Here is a 14,777-nt window from a genome sequence, read left to right on the forward strand (position 1 = left end):
TTTTTTTTCAGATATTTTTTTTCAGACTTTTTTTCAGACATTTTTCAGATATTTTTTTTCAGACTTTTTTTCAGACATTTTTCAGACTTTTTTTTCAGACTTTTTTTCAGACATTTTTCAGATATGATTTTCCGGACATTTTTTTAGATCTTATTTTTTTTCAGACTTTTTTTCAGACTTTTTTTTTTCGGACATTTTTCAGATATTTTTTTGTCCAACATTTTTCAGATAAATGTATAAATAGCCTCACCCAGACTCTGCCTCCAGCGGCCCTCAGGTAAATTGAGTTTGAGACCACTGATTTAAATAGAAGGAAGTATAAAAATAGGAGCAGTATATACAGTATTGACAATAAAGAGACTATTAACAAAATTGCACAAGTGGAAAATGATATTGCACAGTGAGAATGAATTAATGAATGAAATTCCACCTGAAAATATCAGGTTATTGTCAGTTTTTTGGTGTGTAGGTGGTCTACTGGGAGCATACATATATACATATATATATATATACATATATATATATGTATATATATATATATCAGATATCAGATATCGGTTATTGTGTTAAGCTTATAATTTAAAAATGATACGTCGTTGAACTGTAGGTGACATAAATACATCTGCATTCAGGTACCAGTAGCTATGGCTGTGAGGTTTGACAGCAGGAAGTAATAGACAGTCAGATTGATGCTACAGTGGATGGAGAGATGTCCAGTGATGGCACAGTCTGAGCAGTCAGCAGTAATAAACCACAGTAAACAGGCATTTGTTTACATTAAGGTTTGCAGGCCACATACTCAATGTAGTAGGGCTGCAGGAATATGGCCAAAATGATAATATTGAGATCATGATTATCATGATTATACATTGATTTTAGTGACAAAATTGCACTTTTATTGAGCTTTCAAATTTGGATAAACATAACACTGTTGAATGAAATTCCACCTGAAAAATATCAGGTTATTAAATGAAACAATAGAGACGTAGAAAATCACGATTGCCCCAACATTCAAACTTAAAAAAAATAATTATTCAGATAGTAAACCATAAGTTTTGATTAAAAAAAACAACATACTTTATATAGAATCCATAGATTAATGACGTCAGTACACCCGCCTGACCAGGTGTTGGCGACAATGCAACATTATTGTTTAACAACTGTCATTAAACTTGAAGAAGAAGAAATGAGGAGCGATTCCCTCCAGTGATCGGACCAAAGTGTCACGTGGTAAATATCGTCACACGCGGAAGAGTGACATGTTTGTTTATTGCTAATATTTCCTGAATGTTTCAGGTAAGTCGAGCTAATTTGTGAAGTCTGGCAAAGATTGTGATCTTTTCTACATCACGTTGTGTCTGTTTGTAAATGTTGAAGAAGATAATTAGTAATTAGGCGTGCCTCTGTTATACGTATATCAACCTTAACATATATATATGAGTCCTTTTATTGTTTTATTATTGTCAGAGAATAAAGACAGTGTTATTGCAAACATAATGTTACATCTACATTATGAGAAGTTTTCTTTTAATGCGTAAAGTTGATCAAACATATGAGGAACTTTTTGTCTAGTAGTGCTTGTTTTTGCTATTTAATTAACACTATAATAGTTTGGTTTTAGTTCATTTATTTGGCATGGTGTAAATGCAGCATAATGGGAAATTCTTGTTGGATAAATGTTGTTTTCTCACTAGTTAGGCTAAATATATATTTTAAGATGATTATGCTGTTGACAGTAGCCCTGAAGCATTTCTGTACTCTTTATTCATTTTAAATATAAATCTATGAGCTTTAAACACACAAAAAGCTGTATTTGTCTAATTAATATGAATTATTTAAAGACAGGAATATATTTTAATCAGTGACTCTTTTTGTTTTTTCCACAAAAATTTAAATCTGAGAGAATTTTAAAGTGCATTCATTCAATGCAGCATTAATAGTATTATACACTTAAAATAAATTCTGGGTACTCATTAAAGCTGCAGTAGAAATGGAGCAAATGTGATTTAAAAAAGTTGTTTTTATTAAACGGTTACTATATCCTGACAGTAGTGCATGAGACAGGTAATCAGAAAAAATCATGTGCCTCCGGTGTAGTGAAATTTTCTTATGGGGAATAATGCTTAAAAATGGTATATTAATGAATGCCATTGTTTGTATAATCTGTATCTGATGAATTAAAGAGTCGGACCTGGCAGTTAAATTGAAGTCTTGAGTTGTAGAGCAGCGCCCTTATTTAATATATTTACATATGATGTATTGCAGGTCACACATTTTGTCTACTTGACTTCACACTGATGATACACCAGGTAGTTACAGCACTGTGGTGTCTCTGTCCAGGAGTAATTCACTCATCACTTAAAGCAGCAGTGGGTAGAAATGGAGCAAAATATGATTTAAAAAAAAGTTATTTTTATAAAACAGTCACTATATCCTCGGCATCTTCAAGATTTCACAGAGCCGAGCTGGAGCCTTGCCGTCTCTAAGCAGCAGCTGTCAATCACTCGCAAACTCCGATCAAACGGTCAAACTAGGCAGCGCTGATCAAATATGAATCAATATTCTGTTACTGTAATGTCTATTTCTCACCTCAAATGTTGTCAGAAACATCTTGTAGTGTACTGTTCAGCTGTAAAATGAGAAAGTTTGTGACCCTGCAGCCACGTTGAGATCAGTTGAGGAAATGCCAAGCACTGCTCACCAGCCGGAGCACAGCCAATAGGAACGCTCTCTCTCTGAAATGACCTGTGATTGGCCAAAGTCTCCCGTTACAGGCTAGATTTTTTTAAAGCTTGAAAACAGAGCCATGAGGAGGTGCAGAAATCTAGTTTTCTCTCAGAACACTTGAATTGCAATATGCTGAAAGGTTATTGTGTAATTTTTGCCCAATGATGCTAAAAAGCATACTGCCTGCTGCCACTTTAACAGGTTCTGCCAAATCCTTCAACTGTAATTTTAAATATCAGCTGTGGATGTTTTGTTTTTGACAAATTAGTGAACCTTCAGCATCCAGGTTGGTGGGACCAAAATGGCATCCTACTTTGATGAACATAACTGTGAGCCCACCAACCCTGAGGAACAGTATCGCCAGAATGCACTACTTGAATTGGCCAGGTGAGGCTAAACACTCTTCAGACATATTGTAATGCTTTACATTGATTACTAGCGTACAGGGTTGTGATTGACTGTTGGCCTTTGTGTATAGGTCTTTAATGCAGGGCTTGGACTTATTTGACTCGGGGGCGTTCGACTTGTCAGACTGGGACCAGCGTCTTCCTCCTCCGGCTGCCAAAACTGCTGTTCAGACCCTCACTGTGGTCATCATTTCTCCAGAGCAAGCAGGTGACAGACATTTGCTCCAGTAGAATGAAATGTTTTACATTCATGATGATTTTTTTTTTTACTGACATTCAACAAATGTAGAGGAAGAAATTAAAGATGGCAGAAGGAGAGATCTTGCTTTCAGACGGGCATAAGGAGGGATTTAATCTGGCTTTTTGTTCTCACAGACAAAGGTCTCAAGTGTCCTGTGTGTTTGCTTGAGTTCGAGGAACAAGAGACGGTTCGAGAAATGCCTTGCAAACACCTTTTCCACTCAGGATGTATACTGCCCTGGTTGGGCAAGGTAACGCTGACAAATTTGTAATTCAGAATTTCAGACATGTAATGGAAAAGTGTGAGTGGCTATTTAGAATTCCTTTTGAACCTTTTTCATGTTTGCAATCACAGACTAACTCCTGTCCGCTCTGCCGGCTTGAATTACCGACTGACAATCCAGAGTATGAGGAGTTTAAAAAAGACAAGGTGAGTGTGTAAATATGCTTTGGAGGGCACAAATGATCTTCATCTTCTAGCTGTGCTATCAATATAGCATCAGTCCCTGGCTGAATATTGTTTTCTGTCCTGTAGGAGAGAAGAAAACAGAGGGAGCACAGGCTGGAAGATCTGCATGGATCCATGTACACATGACATGACAGTGCTGTGGTGCAAGGTTGTGGCACAGTGACATTTTACAGAAAATTATGAGAAAAAATGAAAGCTCTAGGAAATGTATAATGCTGCGTTCATGCCATTTCATACAGAATGTAATTTCAAGCAAGGGGATGGGAAATAACGCTCATGTCAGCCTCATATTTGTAGAAATATAAATTATATTGTATTACAAATTACATAAATAGCATCTCCCTATTGGCGTGGCGTGGCATGGTGTGAATGCAGCATAATTGTAAATTCTTGTTGGATAAATGTTCTTTTCTCACTAGTTAGGCTAAATATATATTTTAAGATGATTATGCTGTTGACAGTAGCCCTGAAGCATTTCTGTTCAGTCTCTTTATTCATTTTAAATATAAATCTATGAGCTTTAAACACACAAAAAGCTGTATTTGTCTAATTAATATGAATTATTTAAAGACAGGAATATATTTTAATCAGTGTCTCTTTTTTGTTTTTCCACAAAAATCATTTTTAAATCTGAGAGAATTTTAAAGTGCATTCATTTAATGCAGCATGAATTATTATACACTTAAAATAAATTCTGGGTACTCATTAAAGCTGCAGTAGAAATGGATTGTTTTTATAAAACGGTCACTATATCCTGACAGTATAGTGCATGGGACAGGCAATCTGAAAAAATCATGTGCCTCTGTGTCCTCCGGTGCTCCTAACGGCATCTTCAAGATTTCACAGACCGGAGGAAAACAACCAATCAGAGCCGAGCTGGAGCCTGCCGTCCAGCTGTGGTCTCTGAGCAGCTGTCAATCACTCGCGACCTTTGATCAAACGGTCAAACTAGGCAGCGCTGATCAAAATATTCTGTTACTGTAATGCCTATTTCTCACCTCAAATGTCGTCAGAAACATCTTGTTTAGCTGTAAAATGAGAAAGTTTGTGACCCGGCAGCCATGTTGAGAACAGTTGAGGAAATACCAAGCACCGCCCATCAACCGGAGCACAGCCAATAGGAACGCTCTCTCTCTGAAATGACCTGTGATTGGCCAAAGTCTCCCGTCACAGGCTAGATTTTCTAAAGCCTGAAAACAGCCATGAGGAGGTGCAGAAGTCTAGTTTTCTCTCAGAACACTTGAATTACAATATGCTGAAAGGTTATTATGGATTTCTTGATGCAAAAAACATTCTGCCTACTGCAGGTTTAAAGACAGATTAAAAGAAGAAATGTCAAAATCGAAGCAGCAGAGGCCGAGATATCCTGACCTTTAGCATCTATTATAGGTCGACCTCCAAAGATGCTGGATCCTACACATCTCATTATGCATTTTTATGTTATCCCTGCCTGGTAAATGCTGATATCTTTCAAACGCCATGCCCCCAGTGTAACACAGACTTTCTGTAAATTTGTAGTCTTCAAGACAAACTGGACGAATCTCTTCTAGAGCCACAGAAGACATTATACAGATACAGCTATTCTCACTGGCTGAGTTGTACTCCTCCTCATGCTGAGTAAACTGACCTTTATGTGTCAAATCTGTGGAGTTCCCCTGGAACGTGTCCCATGATGTTGTTTTGATGTTTGAGAAAGCATCTCCTTTCCACTGGCCTAGACCGAGGAATGCTTAACCCGTACGGTCTGGATTGGTTTTAATGCTTCTACATCACATGTACATTTATTCTGCTTCCATTATACCACAGCAATAATCTGGAGAAATAACATGTTTGCTGTTGGTGCACATGCTAACACACAATATTGGACCTACAACCCTGCTGACACTGCTAAGCTTGGGTGTGATTTTTTAACCAGCAGTATGTACTGTATGTATGCAAGTTAGCCATTCTTTACGTCATCTGCTCTGCCAAAAGTTATTTCTGTTTGCAAATAAATAGACTTTCTATTTATATATATATATAAACAACCACTCAAAGACTGTTAACCATAGTGTCAGGATTGTACTAATACTATTCCACACTGTCTATATAACAAGTACTGTATGACTCTGATGCCATTTTGCTCTGTTTTAAGCAGCAACTTACTGACAGTTTTGTTGTTTATGACACAAAAATATAAATCTCTGTCAAATGAAAATACCTAAATGATAGACAAATCGTACATATTAACATCATTTATAAAAGGAAACTAATCTGTGTTGACTTGTTTTCGGTATAAATGCTTAAATATCTCATTATTGCATGTTTGTTCAAACCAGTAGGATGTACTATGTTTGGCCCAATATGCCAATTTTAATAACATGCATCTGATTACATTCATTCCTACAGCAGGAGCACTGCAGGTATTATGGCTAAAATGAATAACTAATAATAATAATAATGAATAACAATTAATTAAACTGCCTTCTGCTGCAGCGAAAACCAAAACTAACTTATTAATGGAGAGTTTTTTTGTTTTTTTTTGTCTCTGAGGCAGTTCGGTGTGTAATAGCACTCATGGTGGGACATTTAGAGTCAGACGGATCAGCAGCATCTTAATTATTTATTGTCTGATGAACATCTTTGTGCTGCAACTGCCTCAAAACCTAAAGCAGAGTCCCATCTGTGTGACTGGATGAGCTGTAGGATTGATGTCATGAGGATTCTTTTTATGACATCCTGGCCTCTAGGGGTCAGTGTGCATGAGACATTAACAAGAGCAGGAAGACAAACAGGAAGTACTTGAGGGAGAAGACTGTTGTCAAGTTAACAGGAGTTAGCAGCAACACCACTTCCCATATAGCCTAACTAATTAAAACCAAGAGAGTATAATATTTTCAAATTGAATTATCTATTTTTAGTTTTCTTTTCTGTTATTGTTTTGTGAATATTAATTGATTAATATATATATATATATAGTTATTGTCACCAAATTCCATGGAAAGACCAAAAAAACAACAATGCATTAGTTCATATATCAATACTTTTTGACTTCCCTACCTTGTCTGTAGCACTCAGCAACTCAGCACCAAGACCATTGGTTCCTACTGAAGACGTAAACCTTAAAAAGAGGTCACAAATATATAGTTTAATTTTTTTATAAAAGGTTATTTAATATCCTAACACAGCTGGGCATTGTAGTTTTGAGCAAATGTTCCTCAAACAGGAGTAAATAGTGAATTTTGGGGGAATATTTTTAACTGCGGATTAATACACATTTGGGACTCTATTTTATATAAAATATATATATTATATATATATATAATATATATATATATATATACATATATTATATATTAATATATATATATTATATATATATATATAATATATATATATGGCAGAGTAAAATCAATAAATATATAATTAAAAAAAAAAGTTGTTGGTAGTAGTATTCATAATAAAACATTTTATAAAAAATCATGACCTCTGTAAGGTGACAAATACCTTTTGATATAGCCATGCTTCGGCTTTTATTGTGAAAGGTTAACCGGAAGTACACTAGCTGTTATCTAGCTTGTTAGCTCAGTTAAAGCTCTCCATCTCTCTGCCCTTGACAGACCCACGTGAGTCAGTTTGGCTTCTCATAACTCCATGCCGAGCCGGTTGCTGAACTGACTAGCTAAACTAGAGATACTCTGACTTAAAAACTACTTGTTCTATCTTCTTATTTCAGTCTAAAAGACCTGGCTAGACTAGGCTAGGATGTCCCGTAACAGTAGGTCTCTGTTGTTTTTACTGCAGCGGTGTGTCGCAGTTAGAAAGGTTTCAACGTTACAGACAGGTTGCAAAACAACATGCAGCAGCAGAAGCAGCAGCAGCAGTAGTAGTAGTGTGTTTTCAGGCCAGTGTGGGTTCATTCAGCAGCCGACATGGACATCAACAAGCCGGGCAGTCTGTCAGCTGCAGTCCGCAGTGAGAAGCAGCCAGTACAACTTCTGTACCAAGGTTAGTCCCACACAGACAGACACAGAGGGGAGCTAGGGACTCCTTACTGGTGACTATCTCCTTTTGCTGCTGCTTTACTTCTACTATTTGGAGGGAAATATTTAACTTCTACTAGGCTACAGTAGTATACACATGATTAAAATTAGCCCCACTTTTACCAGCTGCAACATTAAAGTGTTGAACACAACAATGCATCACTTTCTGCTACTTATTGTTGAGGGAAAGATCTGAACACTTCTTCCACCACTGTGGTATATACATGAGATGATTATAAAGCACAAGTACAAAAGTATTAGCCTCAAAATATACTCAGAGTACCAAAAGTAAAAGTACTCATTGTGCAGAATAGCCCATTTTAGATATCCAATATATATTAGATTATAATTAGTGATGTATTAATGTGTTCATCACTTTAATGTTGCAGCTGGTGAAAGGTGGAGCAACAAAATATAGCACAAATAATATAATATATAGTACTACCACACTATAGTATCTATAATGGGTACTAAAGGTCAGGATATCTCGGCCTCTGCTGCTTCGATTTTGACATTTCTTCCTTTAATGTGTCTTTAAAGTGAGGGTAGGCAGAATGTTTTTGGCATCATTGGGCAAAAATTCCATAATAACCTTTCAGCATATTGTAATTCAAGTGTTCTGAGAGAAAACTAGACTTCTGCACCTCCTCATGGCTCTGTTTTCAGGCTTTAATAGTTTAATTATTATATACAAGCCTCCATATGAGACATATTTTCAGTGCTGCATTTTATTATTGCAAGTGTGTGCTGATGACACTTGTATTACTTAGTGAACTTTAAGGTAAACATTAACTATGGACTGGATTATAAAATACCTTGGAAAACTTAAATATCAACATTTGTATTTCTGTTAAAAAATGGTAACTTCGTCCATTGACAACAACACTTCAGTTTGTTGATTGTTTCTCTGTTTGAGGCTGAATAGTCATATTTACATGTTGTCCTCCAGGCAGGAGAACCTTGTGAGGATGAATATTACCCACCGCTATCGGCCTATCAGCCTGATCCAGAACCAGAGAGGAAGGAGGTGTACATCATGCAGGTGAAAGGCCTCCTCTGGTCCTGCACGGCTCAGGACCTCCTGCAGTTCTTCTCAGGTGAGATTTTAGATTTGGGAGAAGCATCACACCTCTAGTTATATTTGCTTATCACAGATGCAACTAGGGCTGTCCCGAATGCCATTTTTTGGCCTACGAAGCTTCTGTGAGAAACATTCGAAGGTATTCGAAGCTGTGCGGCGCAGCATGTTCTTCTGTCTGTTTGTCTCTATCTCCCTCGTTTCAGTGCCGCTGGCGCACTACTGTATACACTAAATCACTGCCAAACATTTTAGTCTTAACTGGAAAGCTTTGCTGTGCCCCCTACTATGAAATTGTTGCATTTGCTGTCCTCAGTGTCCAACATAACAAAATATATATATATTTAACATATTGTTACTGTGCCTTAGAGTGTAGGATCCATGAGAAGGGGATCCATTTCACTGTGGACGGACTGGGGAGGCAGACGGGACAAGCCTTCATCGAGATTGAGCACGAACAGGACGTCAGCAAAGCTCTGGAGAAGCACCGACAGTACCTCGGCCCACGATATGTCGAAGGTTTGTATTCTAAGCTGGTCAAAATACAGATGCTTATTGGACATTTTGACACGCCAGATCAGGAAAATCCCAGGTGTAAATGATCAAATGAATGGTTCCATATAGCTTCTTCAGTTTCTGGGACACCTGAACAGAATAAAGCCATTGTTAACAAAATCATACACTGTTAATAAGGGACAACAAACAAAGAGGGGAAGTCCCGCCCCTTCAGGTGGACCCCAGGGGACCTTATTTCGGAAAAAATATGAATGGTAGTCAACGGCGAGAGACAAATATTTTTTGATCCCGTTTGTATTGCGCCATGAATCACACATGTGATGTTTGTCAATTTAAAAGATGCTCATGTGCTGCTCTATGTGTTTTTGCAGTGTATGAAGTCTCGAACAGCGACGCTGAAGCCATCCTGAAGAAAGCCGTCCAGGCTCCAGCTGAAAACGGGGTCGTGCGTATCAGAGGTCTCCCCTTCTCCTCCACCGAGGCTGACATCGTCCAGTTCTTTTCAGGTAAACTTCTCCCACCTACAGATTTACTGGGAACACTGGATCTGTGCTGTCGTACCACTAGAAACCACACTGACAGACTGGAGTGCTACACCTAAATGTGTATTTTGGATGTTTTCTATCCACTAGTCTGAAAGAAGACGTGTTATGGAAGCAAAATAGCCCAAAATCTCAAAATTGACCAGTGCATGAAAAACTGTTTTTTGCCTGGTTTGTCTCACCTTAATGAGAAAAGTAAAATTCACCCTGTGTTTGTGTCTTTCAGATTTGGATATAATGGAGAATGGGATCACCATAGTCACCGACCGCAAAGGAAGAAACTCTGGAGAGGCCTTTGTGCAATTTTCCTCTCAAGAAGCAGCTGTTAAAGCTCTGCAGAGAGACAGAGATGTCATCGGTAACAGGTAGGATGCTGCACCCGCTCACATTAAGGCCTGTACCGACTTTATAATCCTGTGTCAGACGTTTCTCTCATTTCCGGCCAACAGAAAGTAGTTTCACAAATCACTGATTTGTTTCTTTACAAGCATCTCCTCCGCTCACGTTTTTTGCTCATCCCCTGCTGTTTGTATTTTGCAGATACATCGAGGTGTTTCCCAGCAGAAGTGACCAGATTTATTCGAGTTGGGGCAAGAAGGCGAGTTTAGCTTCTTCTCTCACTGTCCCTCAGTTTGCAAACAGGACCGCCTCTGCCTCACACACCAAAACTGGTGAGGGGATTTTAATCTCATTACTTTGACTTTTTAGTTTCTCCCTCCCTCATAAATTAATATGGTGTTTTAAAAAAAAGATTACAAAAATCAGAGTGACATTTAAATTATAATTTGTAGCAAAAACACTGTTGTTTAACTGATTTTTACTTTTTAAGGCCCTGATCAGACAGTGAGAGAGTTGAGTGAGATTGAAGTGTTTTGCGCGCTGCTTTTGAATTTTGCTGAGCGCTTCGCATTTTTACAAGAGCGCCCTGAATTCCTCGAGTTGAAAAAAATTCAACTCAGCGCCCGACATCCAGTGTTTTTTCTCATTGTGGTGACTCTTGATGGATACCTGGAGCTTTATAACTTTACCAACTGTAGTTACCATGATCTGAACAGAAAACAGCAGGAGGCAAATTAGTGCGGTGCTTGAGATTTGGGTTTTTTCTCATTATGTTCATGGTGTGTAATAAGGTAATGTTAGCATTCATTTGGTGGTTGCCTAGCAACATATAAAATAAAAAGACACAGCAAAACGCGCTCTGTTTGATCAGCATAATAAGCTGCTCATTTACACTTTCTTCTCATTTTCCTCTCCACCGTCTATTACTAGAAGATTTTCTGAGCTGTTATCACACAAGGACGCAGTTTAATGTAAACTTTTAACTGATCTATTTGTTTTTCAAATCCGAGTAAGCCCAAATGATATATCGACTAGGTGAGTAGACGGTGGTAAAGTGGGGGGATTTTTTTGCTCTTTGTTCACAAATGATTTGCTTTTTTGTTTATCCTGATGTAGGTGCTCCATCAGGATCCCCTCAGAGCTCGGCCCTCCCGCTTCACTACGTCCACGTGAGAGGACTTCCTTTCCATGTGTCCGGAGAAGACATTGTTAAGGTAAGGTGTTGACAAGTTGAAGCTGGTTGTGTTGTTGCATTAGAAGTCATTTTGCATGTGATTTTATATTATATGTGTTTGTTTTTCTCTTGCAGTTCTTCTCTCCTCTAGTTGTGTCTAAGATCCTGCTTGAATGCAGTCCTGAAGGGAGGCTGAGCGGAGAGGCCGACGTTTTCTTCAGCTGTCACCAGGACGCCTCGACCGCCATGTCCAGAGACAGACACCACATAGGTGAGACAGTCTGAGAGCATGTAACACCAGCTGAGGTACATATATGGATTAGATAAATAAGGCAAGGCAAGTTTATTCATACAGCACCATTCAGACACATGGCAATTCAAAGTGCCCCATTGTCACCGATACCCAATCCAGCTATTTGAGTCAGCACCGGCCCAATATCCAATCCGGTACCCCTAAAAAAAGCATTAAACATAAGGCGTTAAGAAAACATTCAAATTGCATGTAAAGTACAATAAAAAACAAAAAGCGAGAACAAACAAAAAAAGTTACAGATTAAATATATGTTATGTATCTAATTTATTGGAAAGACGCAGTAAATAATGTTTTAAGATGGCAGTTTGTAAATAGCTGGCACTGTAACAACATGATGGAAATAAAAGGCCCAAACACAGCGATCATCACTATTTATACTCATACAAAGCCTTAAAGGGATAGTTCATAATATAATATACTTGACAGGAGACATGCTCCCAAATATATGTATTTTGTGTTTCATGTCCATTTTGATGCAGGTCCAGTTTCAGATTATAAACATGTTCTATCTTTTCTTTCTGGTCTGTTATGACATTACACATGTTACAATATAAAACGGATCTAATGTGTGAGTTTCACTGAGCATTTGAACCTTCTCTGATTTTTTTAGGTGAAAGATACATCGAGTTATTCCTGAACTCTGAAGCAGACTCTGATGGAAGATGGTGAGAACGTCGGGAATTTTCACTTCTTGTCAGAGAAATACTCTATTTTCATATATTTCTAACTCACATTTTTAAGGAAGTTACAAGGGAGACAGAATTGTTCATTTCTTAAAGACAGTTTAGTGGGCGTCCTGGTTCCTCTAAGATGTAACATACAAGTTGTAATTAAAACCCACCAGCTGGGAATTTCCAGCTTTTTATAGAACAAAGAATAACACACTGCACAGTCTCTGTGCTGCTTCCCTTTTGTAAAAAGATATTTGATTTCAAAATCTTGTTCTTTGAAACAAAAGAAAAATGTAAATTTACTGATTTTACCTTCTCTGAGATTACTTTATTTAACTCCCCTCCCGATATGATTTAACGTGTTGTATTGTCTCCTGCAGGTGAATGTCGACACGGATGCCAAACATACACAGACACAGACAGGACTGTTGTATTTATTTTCCAGCATGACTCAGACAACAAACAATAAACATTCCTGCTGTCAAAGGAAAAACTTCATTGCCTTCATTGTCTCTGTTCAACAAAACAAAAATGATTTAATTACAGTTTGAGATCCACATAGATGACTTATAATAAAAGGTGTATTCTGCTGAGTGTTTTTAGTGAAGGTTACAAACATGTGGCACAAAATGCAGTTTTCTGTTAGGATTCATCTCGACGCCCACAAAGACAGAAATCAGCAGATAATGTGAAGATGAGGGGTACAAAAGAGTCAAATATTAGAGTAAATATTGTTCAAAACATTTGCTGAGCATTTTTTATTCTTCAAATCGACATGTAAGAAATTTTTTTCCAATAAATAAACAGGCAGAAAATTTGTGCTATTCAGATTATTCAGGTAAACATGCTTTGAAGGAAAAGTGTTGGAGTTTTCACTAATCTGCAGACTATGTTTCTGTACACAAAATAATTCAAAGGAATAAACAAATCACATCCTGCACACTGAAAAATGTCCTGAGATACTTTCTGAAAAGGGCTATATTGGCCAGGACATTCTTGGAAACAATCTTTTAATCTCAATGAGTTTTTACTCCTGGTTAAATAAAGGCTAATTAAATAAATTACAGCCACACCTGTAAGCTATTACAGTGAAAAATATGGAAAAATTAAATCAAGATGATGCGCCCAGCCCTTGGTGGAGCTGTGTGAACTGTTTCCAATGTGTCTCCAACATGCCTGCTGATGTGCACAAGAAACTGTGTAGAATAATTCATCAAAACGACACGTTTGCTACACTTCTATGTTTGTGACCGTATTCTGAATTTAATTTAATTTTTTAATTTATATATTTACTTCATTATATTTTCATTGTAAATCCATATCCTTTTTAACTTTATGTTAGCTATTTATTTTCAACGAATTAATCAAAGCGTGGGAACGTTTTAATTGAAATGAGAACAAATTATATCTTGTGCACACAAAGTAGTAAATTGTGGCCTCAATATAATATATACAATGTGCGTGTGTATATATATATATATTTTTCCTATATATATATATATATATCTATATATAGAGATATATATATATATATATCTCTATATATATTTTCCTGAAAGTATTTTTTACCTTTTACAAAAACTATTTTTGTAAAAGTGTATTTTCGTAAAACGTAATTTATTGTTTTTCAGCAAACTGCACTTCTGAACGTTTTAATTGAAATGAGTGAGCAAATTATATCATGTGCACAAAAAGTTGTAAATTGTGGCCTCAATATAATAATTATAATATATACAGTGTGTGTGTATATATATACATATATATATATGTATATATATACATATTTTTTTTCCTGAAAGTATTTTTTACATTTTATGAAAAAATATTTTCGTAAGTGTATTTTCATAAAAGGTGATTTATTGTTTTCCAACAAACTGCACTTCTGAATGTTCTAATTGAAATGAGAGAACACATTTTATCTTGTGCACACAAAGTAGTAAATTGTGGCCTCAATATAATAATAATATATACAGTGTGTGTGTATATATATATATATATTTATTTTTTTCCTATATATATCATTTTTTTCCTAAAAGTATTTTTTACCTTTTACGAAAAAATATTTTCGTAAAAGTGTATTTTCGTAAAAGGTAATTTATTGTTTTCCAGCAACCTGCACTTCTGAATGTTTTAAAGTGTCCTGTTAACAATAAGTAGCTTAATAGTTCATCAGAGAGTCTTGAAACGGGAGAAGAAGCACATTAGTATCACGGCTAGTATCGCAATGAATCATGGGAACATCCAGGCATTCATCCTACCACTAGTGACTCATCTCCTTT

General features: G+C 36.7%; 2 protein-coding genes across 2 annotated transcripts; both read left to right on the forward strand.

The window, feature by feature from the left end:
* Positions 1–1,165: 1,165 nt before the first annotated feature.
* On the forward strand, positions 1,166–4,378 carry rnf181 (ring finger protein 181). The gene is made up of 6 exons (XM_074638788.1): positions 1,166–1,296; positions 2,996–3,114; positions 3,206–3,342; positions 3,510–3,625; positions 3,730–3,804; positions 3,910–4,378. Exons 2-6 carry the CDS (start codon positions 3,029–3,031, stop codon positions 3,967–3,969), a joined length of 474 nt encoding a protein of 157 aa, XP_074494889.1. The 5' UTR covers positions 1,166–1,296; positions 2,996–3,028; the 3' UTR covers positions 3,970–4,378.
* A 3,030-nt stretch (positions 4,379–7,408) lies between these two features.
* On the forward strand, positions 7,409–12,994 carry grsf1 (G-rich RNA sequence binding factor 1). Its single transcript, XM_074638789.1, has 10 exons — positions 7,409–7,830; positions 8,815–8,962; positions 9,313–9,462; positions 9,831–9,965; positions 10,228–10,366; positions 10,542–10,672; positions 11,457–11,554; positions 11,650–11,785; positions 12,438–12,492; positions 12,879–12,994. Exons 1-10 carry the CDS (start codon positions 7,588–7,590, stop codon positions 12,880–12,882), a joined length of 1,239 nt encoding a protein of 412 aa, XP_074494890.1. The 5' UTR covers positions 7,409–7,587; the 3' UTR covers positions 12,883–12,994.
* Positions 12,995–14,777: the final 1,783 nt, after the last annotated feature.

This window comes from Sebastes fasciatus, chromosome 6 (genome assembly GCF_043250625.1).
Source record: "Sebastes fasciatus isolate fSebFas1 chromosome 6, fSebFas1.pri, whole genome shotgun sequence".
Lineage (NCBI taxonomy): Eukaryota > Metazoa > Chordata > Actinopteri > Perciformes > Sebastidae > Sebastes > Sebastes fasciatus.